The following is a 21,351-nucleotide window of genomic DNA, read 5'->3' as shown; positions in this document are numbered from 1 at the left end:
AATAATATCTTTAAAAATAGATGATAGAAGCAGAGATTGGAGTGATGTGTCTACAAGCCAAGGAATGCCAAGGGTTGCCTGTGGTCACCAGAAGCTGAGAGAGAAGCCTGCAACAGTTCCTCTCTCAACAGCTTCCAGAAGGAACTAATCCTGCTAACATCTTGATCTTGGATTTATGGCTTCCAGAACTGAGATACAATACATTTCTGGGGTCAATGCCACGCAGTTTGTGATACTTTGTTACAGCAGCCCCAGGACTGGTTGAACTTAATACAACCAGTAAGAACACACCATTATCTGTCACTTCCTTTGTGCTGCTATTACCCTTTCCTGGCTGGATTCCAGCCTTCAGCTTGCTGTTCCACTTCATGATGGATGTCTTCCTTGTTTACCTCAAGGAATATCCCAAAAATCCTACTGTCCAGTAGTTTCTTTTTTTCCAGTAGTTTCTTATCTCTGTTCCCCAAATATTCTCCTCTCTCAGAAGATGTTCTGTTTCAACTAATGGTGACACTCCTCCTTGACTCAGCCGGAGTGTCCTAACATCCTGATCATCCTTTGTTGGACCCTGTTCACCCTTTAGGGCCCATCTCCAATGTCACTGTCACCTCCAAGGGCCTGGCCAGGCAGAGGCTCCCAAAGACAAACCTTTGGAGCCCAGCCCAATAATCCCTCCTGCCAAGGCATTGTCCATCCTGTCCCTGGTAGAGTGGGACGGAAGGGAACAAGTCCTTTTTACCCTGGTAGCTACTTTTGTTTCAAAACCTCAGAGGCCCTTGGAAACACTATCAGGGGTCAGGGGCAGAGCCCTGTTAGCAAATGGAAGTTTCCAGCCACAAGCTATATTCTATCAGCCAGATCCTGCCTAAACAGACCCAGCCATTGAGGCCACAAGTGCCACCACAGCCACCTAGTTGCTCGCCTGGCCTCCAGACAGAAGCCGCCAGCCCCTCCTAACTTCCCGTGCCTGGGTATGGTGGCCCCTTCCCACTCTGCACCTGCTTTCCACGGTGCCCATACTCCCCCCCTGCCGGCCCTTCCCTGTAACCAGCAAGAGGCTTCCCAGGCTTCCCTTGGTGACACTTACCTCTTCGCAATGAACGGGGCCTGCATCTCTTGAGTAGGGCTGCTGGAAAGGAAGCAGAAAGACAACATGTTGGACAGAATCCATGGACAGGCGACATCACGGCCACTTTGCCCTACAGGGTCCCGGGCTTTTCTCTCATTCCCACTATGTCACTAGTCCTGATGGCCGGAGCCAGACCTCTCTGTCTTGCAGAAGGTGCATGTCCAGATCCCTGAAGGTCCGGCTACGAGGGTTCTCTCAACCAACCCCTCACTTGCCAAAGGGACACTGGAGCACTGAGGAGAAGTGAGCCACACGGTAGCTGAGCTGGCCTAGACAGCAGGCCCTACTGTGTCTCCTGCTCTGCGACTCACCTGGCACTCTTCTTGGCTGCAGACAGAACATACGAGTGCTCCCGGGGAGCCGTCTTCCTCACCACACTGCTTGCAGCCTCTGACCTGCGGTGGCACAGGGAGGGGGCATCTAAAGGCATAAGGAAGACTCACTCTGCCAGCCCAGCCCAGCAGCTACGGGGCCACCCCAGGGAGGCAAGCACAGGAAGCCGAACGAGCACCTGAGCCCAGAACTATGCAAAGGAAACACAGAGACCAAGGGAAGGGCCGCCCACATTGACAAGGCCCAGCTGTGTGCTAGACACCGCCAATGCATGCTGAAACACTGAATCCTTACAACCCACGAGGGTGGGTGTTTAGTTTCGCCCACAACTTACAAATGAGGAAACTGAGGCATGGGGAGCTTTAGTGACTTTAGAGACCACACACTTAGCCAGTGGCAGAGTGGGCAGTCAATGCCCAGCAACCTGCCTCCAGCGCTTCTGGCTCTTGCCCTGTACCTCCCAGGCTCAGGGACCTCTGCCCTTTGGATGGCCCATCTGCCAGACCTTCAGCACAAGAGCTCCACAGAGTTCCCTAAGGCACAGAGAGCTCGACAGACATTAGCACTGGGGTCAGGCCCAGCCCATGGGACTTTATTTCCTTAGGGCCCAGCTGCTGCCAAAGCACCTGGGCCTCATTTGGGGGGCGAGGGGCACTGGCACGTCCAGACCCTGGCCCTGCCGCCCAAGCACGCAGGCCCTGCCCAGACTCTGTACACACAGCATACACAGAGGGCTCCTTCCCGGGGCCTATTTAGGCCCAATTTGCTTAGAATCCTTTTTAAGAAATTGATATGAAGTCCCGAAGCACCTCCCTCCCTATACTCGGTACATTTAGATTTGAGGCTTTCCCCAGACCCTTATTACCTAGGTTCTGCTCCATAAAGTGTTCCTAAGAGGATCCTGTGAGCTGGCCCAGCACTGACTGGGTGGTTCTGGGACTCAACAAATGACACCTGTTGCTGGCAGCCACATCTCCAGTAAATGGGTCAGCACTGACATTATACATGCTGTGAATTTCATCACCCCAACTGGCACAATTCCCATGTCACCAGTGCACACAAATCTGGGCCCCTGCCCTACCCGTGGGATGCCCAGCGGGCACCGTTACCTCCGTTTCTGCTCGTCCGACGAGAAGGGCACCTCCTCCTCTTCAGCAGCCCCAGATGCTGAGCTGCGCCTGACATTGTAGGGTGCCCTGAGGGAGGGGAGAAGGGTGGAGAATGCTGTTGGTCATGGCCCCCCGCCCCCTATCTCTGCCCCTGCTCCCTGTCACAGGCTGCCACCCTCGGCAGCTTGGCTTCCTGACTTCAACAATAGCACCTGTTGGCATTATTGCCTCTGAGCCTTTGCTCATGCCCCTTTTTCCTCCTCAAGACCAGCCCTCTTCTCTCTCCTTATTCCAACCCTAACTGTCCCCCAAGACCCAGCTCCAGCCTCTCCCCTTCTCCAAAATATTTCCCAGCTGCTCCATGTCATTGGATGATTGTGACAAGGGATATAAAGCAATATGAAAATGTGGGACCCCTGGGAATTACAGGCACAACCTGCACCTCTGGCCAGGATCCCCCCTCCCTGAGCACATAATGGGGGGGCTTCTTTGATAGGGCCCAGAAGGGAAGCCCCAAAGGTTTATGTCCAAGGAACAGCTCTGATTTCAGCACAGAATGCCAATAACTGATAGGCTGCCACAACCATCAGGACACTTAGGGTCATCAGGCCCCAACCCAGCCTAGCCTGAACCCCAGATGGGTGAAGAGGCAGCCCAGGAAACAGAGCCAATCAGCAGCAGCCCCAGAGCCATGACCCATGACTCTTTCTCCAGATCCACCGGCCCCTTCCATAAGCTTCTTACAGTGACTGCTTAGCCTCAGATCAGAAGTGCAATGTGTATGGCTATCCGACTTTCTGGGGTTTGTCACCCTCTTGGTAAGCTCCAGGTCACAGTGGCAACTGGCAGGGATGTCAGGCTGGTGGGACTGGCACTCCAAGGCCACACTCAGAGGCAAGCAAGCAGCTGCCCTCAGCAGGCCTGGTGTTTGGGCTGGTTCTCGGAGGAGAGAACTGAGCTGGGTGTGTGATCGCATACTTACAGCTTCTTGTAATCCTCGGTGGTCATCTTATAGCCAGAGGAGGAGGGGCGGGGTGGTCCAGTAGGTGCTGCTCTCAGCAGACCTGTAGCACTGGAGAGGAAAGGAGTCTTCATGTGTCCACTCTCAGGCTCCCTCTTGCTTCCTAATTTGGCCCAGGGGGCCCAGCAAGCATGTGACTGGTGGCCTTTCCTCTTCTCTCTCCAGCCGCCCAGACACCCAAAACATCTGTGCCATCCTAAGCAGGACCCTCCTGGGAGCTCACTGTACCAGCACTGCTCTCCAGGGCCCTGACCTCCACAGAAAGCCAGCTGCCATCTACCACCCCTCTTGCCCTCACCTGCCGTGACAGGCAGAGTAATCTCTCTGCCATGAGCTTGGCCTAGGCCCTCACATCTGGTGCTTGGCCTAGGCCCTCACCCCATGGACACACACCTTTTTGAAGCTCCATTGGCCTTGGGGAAGTGCTGCTGGGGTTGACAGGAGCTGTCTATGGGCTTGGTGAACACTCCCCTAAAAGAGAGCCCAGAAGAAGTCATCCAGTGAGCTCCCCTGTGCGGAGGTGGGGAGCAGTGTGGGCAGGCATGGGGAAGCGGGTGGGGTCCTGTGGTCACCTACCGGATGATGTAGCCAGTGGGAGCCCTTGCGCTTGGAGACCTACCAGGGAAAAGAAGGTATGAAGTGAAGCCAGGGTGCCCTACTTTCTCCTGCAGCCAACGATAGCAAAGTGGATTGGCTGGTGGGTGTCCAAGTGCGGTCAGAGTGAGGTGAGCAAGAGTGGCTGGCTGCTTCCCAATAGGGGCAGCCACCCCTTCACCCCACAGAGCGTCTCTTCTGCTTTGCCTATCTCTTTCATGCTACCCAGGAAAGGTACTTATGGCTGATTCTTCCAGGACTCGCTCAATATGGTCCAGGCTCACACTAAGTGCCTAGGAAGGTGTAGTTCATGGCTGAGCATTTGCTGAAGAGGAATCTCCTCCAAATCTCAGCTTTTCCCTGGCCTGCCAGGTCCCAGCAGTCCCTTGAGAGAGAGGGCTTTTGGGATTGCTGACAGCCCTCCGACCCTCTACTCTCAGGACTGCAGACTCCATGGTCAGAGGCCCAGGGCTGAGACATGGCAGGGAGCGCCCAAGGCCCCTGACCTGACACCTCTACACAGCCTCCTTTGGAGAGGTTCATGAGAGCCCAAGAGGTAGAACTAAAGCCAGCTGTCCCTCCCTTCCTGCTCCTTGGGACCTCCCTCTTCCAGCTCCTGAGATGCCCACATCACAGTCTTGATCGAAGTTTGGGACCAGAGGGCATGGCTGGAAAACGAACCACAGAGACTGGGCGCCTCCTGCTTGGGACAACTGAGGGGGCCCAGAGGAATGGCTGTGAGTTTGGGGAGCAAGAGCAGGAGACAAAGATTTGGTAGATGGCCCTTCTGTCTAGGAACAGAGGAGTTTAGGGCTGGAGCACGGGGTGTGGGTAGTGGGTCTAAGGGAACCCTACGTAAGCAGGTGGGAGGGGCATCAGAGAACCCCAGTGTTCTCCATGTTGACAGACCCTGTCCTAAATAGGGACAGCCTTCTGGAAGTAGCAAAGTTGCATGAACACTTGGGGTGGGACCTGAGAAAGAAAGGTCACTCTCGCCCCATCTGGCCACACAAAAATTTTTGGCTAAAGTACCTGTGCCTAGGAGAGAATGGGAGCCAAAGTCTATGTAGACTTTCAGGTCTCCCTGCTGTGGCCCAAGTCACGGTGCCCCAGGATGTGCTTTCCACATATACCCCCGAAGAGAAGCCCAGGGTGAGAACACCACCCAAAGTAAACAAGCTCCTCGCTGGGTAGCTCAGCTTCCAACCATCCTCAGGTCTTCCCCCAACATCACCAGCTGCAGCAAACACAACCCATGATTCACCTTTCTATGTTCATCTCTCCACTCGGGTCATGCTAACATGACAGTTCCCTGAGGAGTGAGCTGTGTTCTCTGTGCCAAGCCCAGGACCTGGCTGGTAGTGGGTGCTGAATCACCAAATGGTGGCGATGGTCAAGTCCACAGTAACCAGAAGCAGCTCCCGGGACTTAGCGATGAACTTGGACCCCTCCCTTCCAGCTGCTGCTACTTCCTCGACCAACACCCGAGAAAGGCCCTGGCCCTGCACTTGCTGCCAACTGCCAGCTGTGTAACAAGGCTCAAGCAAATGCCGCACTCCTCGGCCCTCTTCTCAGGAGCCTCAGAGCATCCCATGACACCGCTATGCAAAAGTCCTCAAAATAGAGAGGTGATGGCCTGTTCCCTTTGGCCAGCTGTCAAAAAGGTCATCCTGAACTTAGCAGACAGTTGGAACAAACGTGTGAGTCTCCTGTGACATGCTGATTACCAAGTGTACTCAGCCATCAGGGCTATCTATGGGAGAGGGTCACGCGTGACTCTCAAAGCTGCCTGAAGCACCTCAGAGATGTTGTCTCACCCCTTATGGGGGCTTCTCAATGTCCAGTAGACAGCCAGAACCATGGAGGCCCATTAGGCAGTCAGCTTCAAGGTCACACAGCCAGGCCAGGGACCTGAACCCAGCAATTCCTGCATTCCCTTTCCCAAAAGGGTACAGAGCAGAAAAGCCCGTCCTTCCTGTGGATTCGAAATGACTCACTGCAAACCATGACATCTCTTCCAAGCTTGGGCTCCTCCTTATCCCCTGAACACTGCAGTATGAGCCCCACCCACCAGCCATCTGGGCACCACCTCTTACCTGGCCTTCGGGACTTCCCCAGGGGATGAAAAGGATGTGGCACGACTCCGACCAGTGGGCAGCTCTCTGGGGAAAAAGGGTCGCGATGATCCGAAGCAGGTGAAGTGGGGTGTTGTAAGTGCACCTCAATAATTTGGCCCACCATTCCCATCTCACCTTCGCCTTCCCTGGCCTGCCTCCATAGTCCACAGGCATGTGTGTACGTGTGCACTCAGCACCCAGGGCTTTCGCATCCCATGACCTTGGTTGAGGCTGGGCCTCAGCTGTATTGCCTTCCCTTGCTCCGCCCACCCGAGCTGGCCTGTGGCCACATGGCCTGGCAGAGGTCTGAATGGTAGAAGCCCCTGAGCATCCCTGGGTACTGATGGGCCCCTGTGGGTCGCAGCCCCACTGCACTGCCTTGTCTCTGGCCTCCCAGCCTCCTGCACTCACAAGGTGTGGCCGTCCGATTCATCCTGCTTGATGATCCAGCTCCTGTCTCCCTTCAGCGTGGTTCGAACCTTCATCTGCCTGAGAACATTCTTGCGTTCCTCCTCACCTGGTGGTAGTGGCTTCCCTGGAGGGGGCAGGGCCAGGCAGCCTCAGAAGGGGCGCTCAGTCCCAGCACCCTGAGGCCTCCCAGTCCTCCCAGTATGTCGCTCTCACTCTGCTGCAGGGCTTGTGGCCTTTGCAGCTCAGGCTACACACCAAGCTTGGGACAAGAGGGAGCCCAGGCCTCACCTTTGGTGCCGCCTCCAAGAGCTGAGATACTCATGGTGCTTGCTCTGCAGATCCCTTCTCTCTTGATTCAGTGGGGCTCCTGGGGGCAAAGGCAAGGACATGGCTCGTCACTTTATACATTTATAATGGCTCACAGGTCAGCATGTGGTCCCTGACACACCAACAAACACCCAGATTGTGCCAAGCCCAGGCATGGGGAAGCAAGAGTTGGTGGAGTTCTGGGTGGTTGGCAGAGGCTAGGGAGTGAGCATGTGTTGGATCTGCCACTGTCAGGCGGTATATCCACCTGTCTGCCCAGAGCTGCTCACCTGAGGAACACGGCCTGGGCTGCCAGGGCTGTCTGTTCAAGAGATAGCTGATAAGGGCAGACCACAAACCCTCTTAGAGACCTCTGATGGTCAGATTCCAGGACCAGGTGACTGTAGGAGGGGCAGTGGCAGCTGTGGAGCCTCCACAGGGCAGGCTTCCTAGGGGCCGGCCCTGATGGACTCAGAGAGAGGAACTAGGGGAAGGGGGGGGGTACTGAGGGACCGACTGCTTTGGGTTGGACCATCATTCTCACTCTTGAGTAGCTGTCTGACAGGCCTTGGGCTGGTCAGCTAACTTCTCCAGTTAGCCTCAGTGTCGTCATTTGTAAAATGGGATTTTACAAAGTCTGCCCTTCAGGACTGCTATGAAGGCAGAATGCACCAGGGTTCTTACAAATGTCTGGCACCACCCGGCACAGCAAAGAGCTCAGGGCAGTTGGACAGGAGCCAAGCAGTGGTGACTCTCAACCTATCCTCGCTGGGAGAGGGGACTGTTGGCGGTCTTCAACCTGAGGGGGTGCAGCTCTGTGTGGCTCAGGGGTTGGTTCCATCTCTGGGGGGGGAAAGCCTGGGGTCCCTCTGCCAACTTCTAGCTGTCCTTGGGGACCAGGCGAGGGTGGGGATCTGCTAAGGACCTCCTGCTGTGCTCTGCTTTCTCTTCTTCTCTGTACTCCTGCCCTACTCTCCCTCCCTGCCTCTTCTCTGCCCTTGAGCCATGTGCTTCCCGCCTGTGGCCATTGAGGGGTGGCCCATCATGGTCAATGAAGGGGCTGGGGCGAGGAAGACAACTCTCCAGGCTGAGACTGGCCCAGCATTTCAGGGAGATGGAAGGTCCATGTGGTGAGTTTAATCCCAGCCCTGGCCTGCCACAGCTGGCTCCCCCTGACCTCAAGAAAAGGGCTGGAGATTCAGGCAAGTGGGCACGATGGGAAGGAAGGGCTGTGGCTCTGGCAGCACAGTCCTGAGGCAGAGCGGTCTTTCCCTTAGGAGCTGCCACCCTCTGAGCCCCTCCAGGGCCAGGCCCTGCTTCCAGCTGGCAAGGCTTGCTCATGTTTCCTTAGAGGTCAGGGGCACACTAAAATAGGTAAGGCAAGGGCCAAGAGCAAACCAAATTTGCTGCATCAGCAAGAGCTGGCTTTCCCATAAACCACACTGAATGAGCAGCCCAGGAGGCCCAAGCCTGCTGCGTGCCAGGAATGGCACCTCATCACAGCGAATGGCAGCCCCACTGCCCAGCCCCTGACCAAAGCTGCCACGTCAGAATTTGACTGAGCAGAACTCATTCCATAGGTGATCCTTGGACCTCACAGGCCCAACTGTCCCATCCCAGCAGCCCATGGAGTAGCCATACTGGGCAGGGCACACAGACAGAGTTGCCACCTGGGATCTTGGCCCTTTGGTCTCCTGGAGCTTTAGACTGACTGTGAGACCTTGGGCAAGTCCCTCACCTTCTCTGGGCCCCAGCTCAGGGCCTCCTACTGCTGAGTCTCGTTCCTTCAGGAACTCATCAGTTTCACCCTGACAAATCTGTTGCTCACATTGCCTGGAAGTTTTCTGCTAAATCAGAACCAAAGAAGTCACCTCCAAAATCAGGACATATGCACACACACACAGAATGACAGAGGCAGAGGGGCCACTGGGAACCCCCTGGCCAAAGGGGCAGGTACACACATAAGAGCCCACAGCAAGGGAGGCTGGAGTTGCCTTAAGTCCCATCTTTACAGCTAAGACCTGAGCCAGAAGACTCAAGGCTTATTGCCCCACATCACCAGGCAAAGAGCAGGGCTGATGCTGCATCTCAGAAGTCAAATGTCCTTTTTAGATGGGACAAGAAATCTAGAAGAGTGAGGAAACAGAGTCTTCCCATTGGATTGAAGAAGGTAGCTCTTGGAACAAGGAGCTTTTAAAATGATGAGCCCCAGGGGATCTCTGAGTGGCTCGGCGGTTTAGCGCCTGCCTTTGGCCCAGGGTGTGATCCTGCGGTCACGCGATCAGGTCCCACATAGGGCTCTTTGCATGGAGCCTGCTTCTCCCTCTGCCTGTGTCTCTGCCTCTCTCTCTCTCTCTCTCTCTCTCTCTCTCTCTGTGTGTGTGTGTGTGTCTCTCATGAATGAATGGATAAAATCTTTAAAAATTATTAAAAAATAATAATAAAAAATAAAATAAAATGATGAGCCCCAGCCAGACAGGTGGACACATGAGGTATAAATTCACGTCCCAGCTGCACAATGGGCTTTTCCCTCCTTCACCACTCCCTCCTCTCCTTGCTCCACACAGCCCTGGACCCCTGCTTTTACCTGTGCCTCATTCCTGCAGCTTAGCCCACATCAGCCCTCGCTTCTCACTTAGCTTCTGCAGGATCTCCACTGTCTCGAAGCCCAGGGGCAAATTCCCAGTCCCCTGACCCAGCTACTTTTCTCACAAATGCCACTCGATGTTGACATTGTGCTCCAAGAAGACCGCGTGATTCAACATCCCTGGAAAGTGGCCCTGCCATGGTAATCCCCATGGCTTTGCTTACACTGCTCCCCACCCCGCCAGAATGTCCTCCAACCTCTTCTGCTGAGCTAAGCCCTGCCCCTTCCTCAGGGGCCCACTTGTCTTGTCTCTTTCTGCTCCTATTGGGCTCTGCCCTCTTCTGACCTGAGTGCCTTGCACTGTTGATCAAAGTCTTCCCAGACAAGACCTGCTCCCTCTACCAACGTCATCAAGGACAGAAGCCAGGCATCCCCCTCACACTTCCAAAATGCACCTTGCACTGATTACCTGCACTGGAGGCCACCCCTCCTTGGACCCAGGTCTCTCAGACCCACCATTCCCCCCTTCATCCCCAATCAGGAGATAGCTGGGAAAACCTTCACTACAGACAGGCAGCTCCCATGCACTGCTGGTAGACAGGTCAATGGATGCCTCTTTTTGGAAGACAAATCTCTATATGTATTAAAAACCTTAGAGAAGGTAAGACCATTGGTCTTTCAGTTCCCCAATCACAGCATTCTCTCCTAAGGAGACAAATGTGAAAGCAGAAGAAAGTATGCAAGAGTGGAGACATCCCAGTATTGATACTCAATGGTGAAAATTAGGCAATAATCTAAATTCTTAACAGTCATATTTAAACATATTATGATCCATTATTCAAGCAAATACTATGTAATCATTATAAATGATATTGATATATAGTGCTATTTAACAAGCCTTCGTGTATATGGTTTTCTTATACAATTAAGTGAAAGCTTAAAAAAAAAAAAAAGATGTGTAGAGGGGGACCTGAGTGGCTCAGTCAGTTAAGTGTTGACTCTTGCTTTTGGCTCAGGTCATGATCTCAAGAGTTGTGACATCAAGCCCTGAGCCAGGCTTCACACTCAGGGCAGAGTCTACTTGAGATTCTTTATCTCCCTCTCCCTCTGCACCTCCTCACCCCTGCTCTCTGTCTCTATAAATAAATAAATAAATAAATAAATAAATAAATAAATAAATAATAAAATCTTTTAAAAAGATGTGTAGGATGGTGCCATTTACTTAAAAATCTATGTACCAAAAAAAAAAATCTATGTACCAAAAAAAATCTATGTACATTACAATGCACAGGGAAAGAAACATCTGAATGGATAAATACCAAAATATTTTGCTCTTCTGTGTATTCTATTTTTCCTATAATGAATGCGCATTGCCTGTGTGATAAAGACTAAACAAACAGGAGCTTAACCAAATGAAATGGGAGCTGGGGCTGTTTGGAGAGCTAATGATGGATCTCAAAACTTGATGCCAAGTGAGCCATGCCAAGGAAGGACTGGGAAGTGAGGAGCCAACGGATGCAGTTGGGGAATTCTCTTCCCTCCCCCAGGGTAGACATCCAGGGGGCATATGTGCCCTGGGCCTCTTGAGTCCCTCTGTGCTGCTCCGAGAAGACCCTTGCTACCCATGGGCACACACATGACTTCCTCCAGGATCCTGGGTCCTCTTTGCCCACAGCTCCCATGAGAGGGAGAACAGGCATGTGTTTCAGGTGTGTCTCCCACCCCCTACTTCTAATTTTCCTCTTCTTCTTGGCACTTGGGCTCCTTTCAAACCCTCCTTGCCCCCCTGGGCCTGACAGCTCACATCTTTGCTGTTCATCCCTAAGTGGCTTCACATGGCTGTGACATTGTCCCACTATCTGGTCCTCAATCTCCTCATCTGTAAAGTGGTGTCATGACACCAAGTTCATGACCTACTCACTGGGTCTCCTCCTGGTAGGATACCCCTAAGCCTGAGCACGTGTCACTGCCTAGAATTTGGTGCCAGCTCTTTTCCATCTCATAGTTTGGGTATCCTGATGTTGGTGGTTGTTCTCAACTCCAAAATGGTCTGTGAGAGTGCATTTCTAGTCAGGACAGCCTCTCTGTGTACCTTTTCAGTGTACAGCTCCTGTTCCTACTTTGATATGGAGAAGTCTCCTGGTACTTTAGGAATTGCCATATTGCCCTGCTTAGGGGCCTGGCCTGGGCCACCAAAGGAGCAGGTGGCTTATCTGCCACCTTTTATCTTAGCTATGCCTCATAGAACAACTCCTTGTGCCAACTCCAAGCAAGGCCCTACACTCACACTATAGCAGCCTGTCCCAGAGCAGCTCAGGACCAAGTCCAAGTCCTCCTGAGCAGACCAGGCCACCTCAGACACTAGATGGGTGCCTCCAGCCCACTTTCTTGGCTCTTCACACCCTTCTTTCTCCCTCTTCCATTAGCTTGCAGATGTCTCTTGGGGCAGATGGGGGGGGCATCCTTAGCAAGAATGAGTGGGGGAGATGGGGACAGGCCCTCCCTAATGGAGATGACCTCCGAATGCACCTTCCTCCCTACTGCCAAAGCCTCTCAAAGACTTTCCAGCAACTTCCCAGGAAGGGGCCTCCGGCCCTGATTAGATAGAGAGGAGCAAAGAGCCAATGAGGGAGCACAAGGAGCCTGTTTCCCCCAGGCCACAGCGAGCCTGGTGTGGTCAGAGAGTGGAGCTGGAGCTGATGCCAGCAGGAGCTGATGCAGGCAGATTAGCAGGAGGGAGGGAGCCAGGGAGTTGGAAGACAGTGACGCAAATGCTTGGCTGATGCATAAGGAGACAGAGCTGGAGAGAGAAGCAGCAGGAGGAGGGGCGTCCCATCACCCCACAAGGACAGGGCGTGCTCTGCCTCTAAGATTAGAAGACTAATTCAGAGACAATTTTCCAGAATTGTTACCCTGTTGGACTTTCCATGTTTGGCCTGCCCCTTTTCTCAGGCAGGTTTCGCTATCATTGCCCTTGCAGCTATCTCCTTGCCAAATGACCTGGAGCCTCAGCCCAGGCAGCATCTCCCAGAGGAGCCCTCAAGTCCCACAGCCCCTTGACCAAGGAACACGGCCCGGTCCCATTGTTAGTCATACTGCACTAAAAATGTCTGCATTTTCCACTGGCCTAGAAGGAAAAGGGAACCATAGGAGGAGAAGAAGATATAGAGGTCAGAGAGCACACACAGTAGGCCTGGAGGGGCATCTACCCTGGTGGCCCTATCCAGCCCCTGGGTGTCACCCATCCTGGAGCCCTTACTCTAGAGGTACTGCTGTGCCCATGACGGCCTCCTGCCCCCAGGACTGCAATGCCCTCCCCTGACCCCCCAGGCACAGCTGGGACAGGCTGGCTTCCTCCACACAACTGGGGGAACACCAACCAGATGGCAAGGCAGCTGCGCTGCGAACACAGGCAGCCCAGCCCTTGTTCCAACCCCAGTCCCCGGGACCCTGGCCTGGGATCTTCCTGCCAAGAGCTTGTGTGAAAGATGGAAAGTCAAGCAAGTGGGTGGCTGGGGAATGGGGAGTGCTGGGTGCCAGGCAAGGGCCTCCTAGGCAAACCAGGATGGAAGAGGAACAAAACACCCTTAGCTTCACACACGAAGGAGCTGCAGCCAAAGTATACAGGTGTTGGGGCTTGTCTGAATGTGTGTGTGCTGGGCGCTGGCCATAGTGAGCAAGCATGAGTGGGCACACCACAGACAGAAGAGCAAGGGGCAGGACTTCTTTCCCAGAGGTGAGTTTTGACAACCTGTACCCAGAGGGCTGAGAGGGAGCCCAGCTATGTTTCCCTTCGTGTACCAACTTCCTGTGCAGGGATCCCCAGTAGGGATCACATGTAGTTCTGTCTTTTGGAACCCAAGCCCACACTTCAACTCTTGGTTGACCCCTTAGGTGTAAGTTAGGGATTGGCTCAGGAAGCAGTGGGATAGGACAAGAGGGCACAACCCAGAGCATGGCCCATACAGTCAAGCCCAGTGACCAAATACGGATGTGGCAAGTGACATGTAGATAAAGGCATCAAGGCCTTAGGCCACCCAGTGCATGGGCCCATTGCCAGGCCAACTTCAGCCCATGTTTGAGTAAAACTCTGTCCCTGAGCATTTTCATGGGGCTCCAAGGCATGGAGCCCTAACAGAGGCAAAGCCCCAGAATCACTTCAGCAAAAACATGAGTGCTCCCATCTGGGTCATGAGAGAAGAGGTGTAATGAAGAAAAGCCACATGTCTTTCAACAACTTGTTTCTAAGATGGGTAAACCCAGCCAGTTCTGATCCTTCCACTGGGCACTGTCAGGCAGTCTCAGAGAAGACAGCTGGCTTGGCAGAAGGAGACTCCTTGCTCCCATGGAACCTTGGCTCCCCATCATTGGGTGAGGGTGTCAATGACTAAACTATGGAAAGACAAAACCTGCAAGCAAAATCCCAGCTGTCATACCTGTATCCTCTTGCCTTCCTATAACAGCCTGAGTTGGGCTCTACAACCCCAAGGATCTGGGCTGCCAGGGCCCACGTGGCTCCCCAGGCCAGAATCCCTCCATGCTTCCCTTCTGGCACAACTGGTGATGGGGGATTCTGAGCATGGGGAGGATGCCCCTGCTCATTCTCACTGTCAATGTTCCCTTTGGACAAACGGCCATCAGTGGCCCCAGGATGTGGGAAAAGATGCAAAGAAAAGACCCTGGGCCTTAGATCCACTTTCCAGAATGGGCATCTGGGTCCCTTTTGGGTATGTTCCAGGCAAATGCCTTTGAGCTTCAAGGTAACAGTCCTCCCTTGCGCATAAATGCCCATGAAAGAGCCCCCTCAAACTTCTTCATTTGGGGGTGGTCTGGGTTACCATGGGAGGGTAAAACGAACGTAGCCAAAGTCTACCTGCTAGAGAACCCTACTTGCTACCTTTTCCCTCTAAGCAGTAGAAACAGAATCTAAGAAGGGGGTAGGAGACAATGCTTGTTCAGAACACTGTAGAGCCAAGCCAGCTGGGCTCATTATCTGTCATTTCATGGGTGGGGCACACTCATGGTGTTAGAGATGAGGAGAACTTGGCCAACACCAAGAAGGCACACATCCATGATGTCTCTTTCAACTCAGGTGCAAATGAAAGAGAACTAGACAAGGAGTCTGAGTCCTAGTTCTGTTAAAACAAGTCATGGGACATGTGACTTACTCTCTGGCTGAATTTGAAGTCCCTAGTCATGGGTGGGGGAAGGCATGAGATTCAGTGCTCCTCACCAGGGCATGGGACCCCATAGTTTTTTCAGAGCACTTCCCTTCTTGTTCTGTCTTCCCTCTAGAACATCCCCTGGGGTCAAAGGCCTAGTGTCTCAGGGAGTGCCCAGGCCATGGCTGGCACGTACTCCACATGCCAGGCTGAGAAAGGCCTGGACAGAGAGATGAATGGAGTGAGGCCACAGGCAGCATATAGCACAGAGTGTGAAGGGGCTTCAGACACCAAAAGTCAGGGAATGTGACCTCCCCCACCTGCTTGGGTGCCCTCCCCAATCCTTTCTGAAGGCACTTGGCCTAATCTCTAAGTTTAGACCCAGGCTAACAACACCCAGGCCGCCAAGGGCTGGAATGATCAAAGGCTTTATGAAGCAGCCTCCTGAGGCCAGACTTCACAAATGAGGACATTCTGATTTCCAGTGTCAGCATCTGGCAAGAGGACAGTACCCAGACAACTTGCTCTTCTCCAGGAGGAGTGGAGCGGGCAGTGCACTGGTGCACCTAGGATTCCCAGGATCCAGAGAGTCTTGGCAGCACTCCAGGAGTAGGGGGCCCTGCAGAGGCCCACCAGAGAGAGATGGCTGAGCAGCTGAGTCATGTCAGGCCCCCTGCCCGCTCAGCATGGAGCGTCCAGCAGCCCCAGTGGAGCAGAGCACCTTGACTGCACATGATGCTGCAGTGCCAGGAACTCCGGCATGGAGGCTCCTAGGGCAGGAGGAAGGAGGCGCACCACGTGGAAGAAAGAGCTGGAAGAGACTTGGATGACAGAGGGAAAAATGTAATGTGGAAAAAGAATGCGTGTGTGGGGGGAGAGTATTTGTAAATGTGCTTTACAGGTAAATGACTTCTACATGAAAGTCTGGAATTTCACCTTCCCCCAGCCCACCCCCAACATCCCAGAATCTAGACTTCTCGGCGTCAGTGCTGGAGGGCCCAGGGAGGCAGCTGTCTGAGGGTGTGAGGAGGGCCAGCTCTCTCCAGAGGCAGTGGAGAACTCAAGCCCCAGGGGGGCAAGGGAGCCATGGCCGAGGGGCTGGGACTTGTCCTGGCTCTCCTGTGCCCATCTTCTAGTTCTCTCCAGGCTGGATACAAGTGACTGCTTGGGGTGACTGAGCCGTTTCAGGGGTGGCTTAGCCTCAAGGGCCAGCAAGGGCTTCTGGGCAGGGCCTTCTGAGATGCTCTGTGGAGGCCAGGGGTCTGGGCAGGGCTAAGATGATGGGGACAGCAGAGCCCATGAGGCCTCACTGCAAATAGAACCCCTTGCCGGAGCCACCCATATCAATTATTCCCAGTGTTCCCAGGGCCTCCACCTCCCCTGCGGTGGCATGAGAAGGGACCCCGCAGAACCCTGGGCATTCTTCAGGGCCTGGGCTGGCTCTGTCCCCCACTCCTTGCACCCTTGTAGCCTGGGAAGCAAGGTGTTCTGAAGCCCATCCCAGTGGAGCAGAGACAGTATCCCTGTCTGCACACAGACACCTAAAGGGGTTGGAAGGGACTCAGGAGATGTGGGCCCACTCCCATCCAGCTCGACCAATGGCTTCCTCAGGAACAGCCCTGAACCTTCACTGTGACCACCTTCTCAGCCTTTGGCAGAGCAGGCTCGGAGACCAGAAAGTTCCCCCTGCCCCAACTTGCCTCTGACTAACATTGGCCAAAGATTTCCTTTTGTCCTAGTTACAGGTGATCATGAGTAAAGCTCAAGAGGAAAAGAGGTACCCAGCCCCCTCTCCCCAGCCAACAACACCTCCCACCCGGGCCAACCTCAGACAGGCCTCCTCCCAGCTATTTTCTCCCCTCCTATCCGCCCCAGACCCAGTTTCCCATACTCCACCCTTACCTATCACCACTGTCCCCATTTTTCTATAAGAATATGGAGACTAAGAGAGGAGAAAGCATTTGCCCAAGGCCACATTTTCATGTATTCAACAACCACTTATGGAAAGTTGGCAGCCAGGCTGGGTGCTGGGCCTACAGATAGACAGACAGAAGGCCAGAGCAGCCCTTCCAGGGCACTGCCAGAGTGCTACATTTCCCAAGGAAGTGCCCTCAGCTCAGGCCTCCCCCAGAGAATGAAAGAATGACTTAGGAGTTCACCAGGCAAAAGCGGTGTAACAAATCCTGGGTTTTTGTTTTGTTTTGTTTTGTTTTTTAGTCTAAACCAGGCACTGCCTGATGTAAGCATTTTCACTCGTTCTTGTGATTGGAACCCCTTGCCACGTCAAGCTCTCTGGAAAAATGACCTAGTCATCAGAAAATGGTGTGCTGAGCCAATGATCACAGGAACCAGACTAAGGGGTCCAAGGCCAAGACCACCACCAGTGACAGCCTGCAGCAGCATGAGGCCTGTCCACCACTGGCCCCAAAGGCCAGGTCTCCTCTCTGTCCCATGGCATGGCCCTGAGGCTCCACAGCCACTTCCACCACCACCACCACCACCACCACCACCACCACCACCACCACCAGCTCCACTTCTTGGCTCTCTCTTGAAGTGGGAAGTGAGCAGACTTCCCACGGGAAAGACCTAAATGGTGCTCCTGAAAGTGGCCTCTGGGTCCCTGTAGAATCCTGCACCTCTGGGATATGTGCTTTAGCTGGAGGCTCCTGCCTCCCCACATTAGACTTTGACAATGAGCCTCTTAACTTTTCATTTGCCAGGCCTCTCCACCCAGACCTGTCCCTCCTGCTCTCTCATCCCCACCCTTCTCAGTTCTCACTCACTGCTGTGCCCCAGAGCCCAACACAGGCCAGCAATCAGAAAACACTCACCAAATGTGCACATGCTCACCTGTGAGCCAAGGGAAACTGGCTCCATTCCTAATCCTCCAATGAGTCTTGAGCGAGTACCCCTCTGTGCCTCAGTTTCCCTCTTGGAAAAAAGAACTGACACCAGCCCTGCCCACCCCCAACCCCTCCAATGGCCACTCCTCCACGAACGTTACTGTCACTCAAGTGCCGCCATGTCACCTTCCTCCACAGCAGGGAATCCAGATGCGGCATTGAGGGAGTTCTTTGTACCATTCTTACAACTTTTTGGTGAGTTTTAAATCGATCCAAGATAAACGGTTAAAAATGAAAACGGCCAACATTAAAAAAGAAAGCAAATCAGATTTCAGGAGGCATCCAGAAATGATCTACGAATGAAGTGTGCTGTAGCAAATAATTTAACTGTAGGTAGATACTATATGCATCATCAGAACAGACTAGCAGTGATTTTTAAACCATTTTTTGCTAGGTGGGGAGCCCACATTCCTCCCAACCTGGCCCCAACCTCACCCCTGGCCACCATGGCCCCGGAGGAGGACACGGCGGTCCTGGCTCAATCTGTGCCCCTGGCTTCAGCCTCCCTTCTGTAGAGGTGACAAAACCGAGGCCTCCGGATGCTATGTGATGTGCTCGGGTTGCACAACTGGACGATGGCTGAGCTGGGGTGTAAACTCAACCTGACCTCTGAGCTGCTCTCTTACTACTGGGCTGTGAAGGCACCTCCCTGTCCCATCACACAGTCTCCCACCCTTCACCTCCCCGCTCCACGTCGTGAATCTCCGGCCAGCTCACGGGCCCTCCGAAACAATGATGCCAACCTCTCCTGAGCGTCATGCTCAGGCACGTGGGCCTGCCAGGTGCGCTGCCCCAGTCCTGCCATCAGGCAGCTCTGTGCAGCACAGTATAAATGAATGCAGAGTCCTGGGATCCCGGTGGATCCCAACCACAGGAGCCTGGGGCACCGTGGGGGTTGCTGTGCGGAGCTCCGAGTCATGGCAAACAGCTCTCCTCTCCTCCAACCACAGTCCTAGCCCACCCTGGGAGGGCCTGGCAGTGGGGGCAACGTCAGAGCCCAGCAAGTAGCAAGCAAGCTGGTGTTATGCATGAGCTGGCACCTTATGGGCTGTGGCTTGAAGCAAGATCCACACCAAAGGGATCAGTCACCCGTGGAGGCTGAGTGGGGAAGGAAGAAGGCAGGCTTCCAGTTTCAGAGTGCACTGAGCCCGTTTTGGGACTTTTCCTGGCATGCGACCGAAGACAGTTCAGGAAGCAGGTGCTGATGATGTCTGCCTGTCCTGCTAGATCTTAGGAGGGCACCCCTGGGATCACTGCCCTCAGGCAGAGGACTGTCTGAAATCTGGACCCCGACTGAAGAGGAAGTGAGGTGGGGACGTTTCGATGCTGGTGGTAGCTCCCTACTGAGTGGCCATCCATGTCCCCAGCTAGACTGTCACTCCCTGGGGCAAGGCCTGCATCTGATTTCTCTCCAGACCCCCACAGCCCAGCTCTGGGTAGAACATAGGTTTAGGAAGAACTGGCTTTGATTGCTTGGGAACAAGAGGGAGGCTAGACTCATGCAGCTCCAAAGGATATGTAGACCTTGACCTGGCAGCCGCTGAGCTCCTCCCCTTACTTCCAACCCCTCCTCCTTCAGGAAGCTTTCCCTGATCCTCCCAGTCAGAGCTGCTCCCTTGCTCCAAGCTCCCACAGCCCCTTGTGTTTATGCCACTCAGAGCTGCAGCACCTGACATGGTCACGGGCCACCTCTGTCACTGACTTGTGAGTCTCCGAAGGGTGGAGATGAACAGATCTGGAGCACCTGCTGTGTGCTGCTCTGGGTACCTTCCATTAGCTTTCCACAGCTGACTATAGAGCCCTCAGGCAGGCCGGGGCATCTGAAGTCCAGGCCAGGAAGGCACAAGCGCTGGGGCTGACAATTGATGGAAGGAGGGAGAAGGGCAAGTGAGGTGGATCTGCTCCTTCCCATCCTGGGATGGCCCACAGGTAATGGGACAAACAGCACAGGTACACCCAGCAAGCTGGCCCCTGGCCCATGCATCTATGCCCCAGCTAGATGCTTCTAAGTGGCAAGCAGGGCCTCGGAGCTGGCCTCTGGGCTGCCCCTGATTTTTCAGATGGGGCAGTGGAGGCCTTGGACCGTAGGACCCTCCCCTGCTTGCCCTTCCCCCTAGATTTGCCCTGCAGCATTATGTGAGCTGGTAAGCAGGGAACAAGGAATCCAGGGTCCTTCCCCACAGCCCAGGCTTATCAATCAGCCCAGGGCACCCTGCTTCCTGTCCCCAGCCAGGTACCATGACCAGAAATCTGAAGGACCATGAGAGGAAAGCAAGAGTGGGTCCAGGTTCAGGAGGCCTCAACCACTGCTGGATGGATGGGGTGTGAGGGGCTCTCTCTCAGGGTTCACAGATCGTGATCCGGAGATGCACAGTGTTCCACAACGTCCAAACTAAGTGCAAACAGCCCAGTGAGAACACAATTCCTACCGCACCTCAGATGTTCCAGAGCCCTGTTGCAGTCACACTGACCTCATCTGAGCCCTGGGTGGAAGGAGGCCCCGTGTGTTATCTCCTTGGACTGACGGAGCTGCCCAGGTGCCCCCCGCCCCACGCCGGGCTCACAAGTGGCAGAGCAGTCAGAGATGCTGAGGGTTCAGTCTTCCCGAGGCCAGGTATCACTCTGCCTCTCCAAAGAGGACAAGGCTCTCGGCTCCCCTGCCCCCATCGAAACAATTCAGCCACAGAGCCAGCTTGCTGCAGATCCCGTTGATAACACCCAGTGACACTTGATTCGGCGCCTTCTGTCTGGGGCAGCTACCATTCTGGTAGCCCTCCAAGGAGGTTGCCCTGTGCCCAGCACATGCTCATCACAAGCAACCCTCAAGTCCTCTGCTCTGGCCTTCAGGGTGAGCCAGCCTCTGGGTCTCAGTGTTGTTACCTATAAAATGGACACGGTGAACCAAGCTGATCTGTAGAGCTCTGACTCTTCCCTGCAGTCAATGCTCAGAGTACCCCGGCCCGGGGCAGTCACTAACAATCAAACCCCCCTCTTCCAGACAGGTCGAGGAGGCCAGCCTTTTTTGACTCTCTACCTTCCTCTCTTCGCTCATGGTGCAAACCAGAAAACCAAGTGCACTGTCTCCTTGCTGGAAACCCAAAAGGAATGCCTGGAGCCGGGGAGGGTCATGGCAGGGGAAACTGAGGCCCTGAGCTGTCCCTGCCGCCTGCCGGGGCAGGGGCCAGGAGCCCTCCCACCCCCACCCGGGCCCAATGCCTCTCGGCCGGGCCGCCCCGACGGCGACTCGACAGCCCTACCTGGCACAGGTGCTCGGCTCGCGGGGCGGGCAGGGGATCAGGCGGGCGCGGGGCGCAGGCTCCCTCAGGTGGACAGCGCCCAGTCGGGCCGGGCCGGGCCGGGCCGGGGCGCGGGCGCGGGGCGGCGGGCGGCGGTGCAGCCGGGAGCGCACAGGGCGGCGAGAAGGCGCGGACTGGGCTCCACCCGCAGGAGAACAAACAGGTTTTCACCGGCGCCCAGTGCCTCGCCCCTCGCCCCTCCCCTCGGCCGGCCCCCTTCCCCTGCCCTCTCTTGGGGTAGGTAGATGCGCCTGGCACATTCCGCACATTCTCCCGCCAGTGTCCTCCGCCCGCCCGCCCCTTCCCAGCCCCGCCCCGCGGGGCTGCTGGAGAAATCAAGGCCGGGGCTCCCCACGCCGAGCCCAGAGCAGGCTCCAGAAGCC

General features: G+C 54.8%; 1 protein-coding gene across 17 annotated transcripts in view; it reads right to left on the bottom strand.

Annotated features, from left to right (window-relative positions):
- Window positions 1–21,129, bottom strand: part of ZNF185 (zinc finger protein 185 with LIM domain) — a 64,142-nt gene extending 43,013 nt beyond the window's left edge. For 9 of the 17 annotated variants that reach the window (XM_025460661.3, XM_025460667.3, XM_025460672.3 and 6 more), the window contains exons 1-10: window positions 20,930–21,126; window positions 7,003–7,081; window positions 6,715–6,838; window positions 6,283–6,348; window positions 4,169–4,207; window positions 3,986–4,063; window positions 3,554–3,643; window positions 2,572–2,658; window positions 1,441–1,524; window positions 1,088–1,129 (exon numbers count right to left, since the gene is read on the bottom strand). In XM_025460661.3, coding sequence (XP_025316446.3) covers window positions 1,088–1,129; window positions 1,441–1,524; window positions 2,572–2,658; window positions 3,554–3,643; window positions 3,986–4,063; window positions 4,169–4,207; window positions 6,283–6,348; window positions 6,715–6,838; window positions 7,003–7,036 — 644 coding nt within the window. In that variant the 5' untranslated portion in view covers window positions 7,037–7,081; window positions 20,930–21,126. Of the gene's footprint in view, window positions 1–1,087; window positions 1,130–1,440; window positions 1,525–2,571; window positions 2,659–3,553; window positions 3,644–3,985; window positions 4,064–4,168; window positions 4,208–6,282; window positions 6,349–6,714; window positions 6,839–7,002; window positions 7,082–20,929 lie in introns of all 17 variants that reach the window. The other 8 variants (XM_025460663.3, XM_035712057.2, XM_025460666.3 and 5 more) reach the window with 6 other exon arrangements.
- Window positions 21,130–21,351: the final 222 nt, after the last annotated feature.

This window comes from Canis lupus, chromosome X, assembly GCF_003254725.2.
Source record: "Canis lupus dingo isolate Sandy chromosome X, ASM325472v2, whole genome shotgun sequence".
NCBI classification, from domain to species: domain Eukaryota; kingdom Metazoa; phylum Chordata; class Mammalia; order Carnivora; family Canidae; genus Canis; species Canis lupus.
This window is presented reverse-complemented; position numbering and strand designations above follow the sequence as displayed.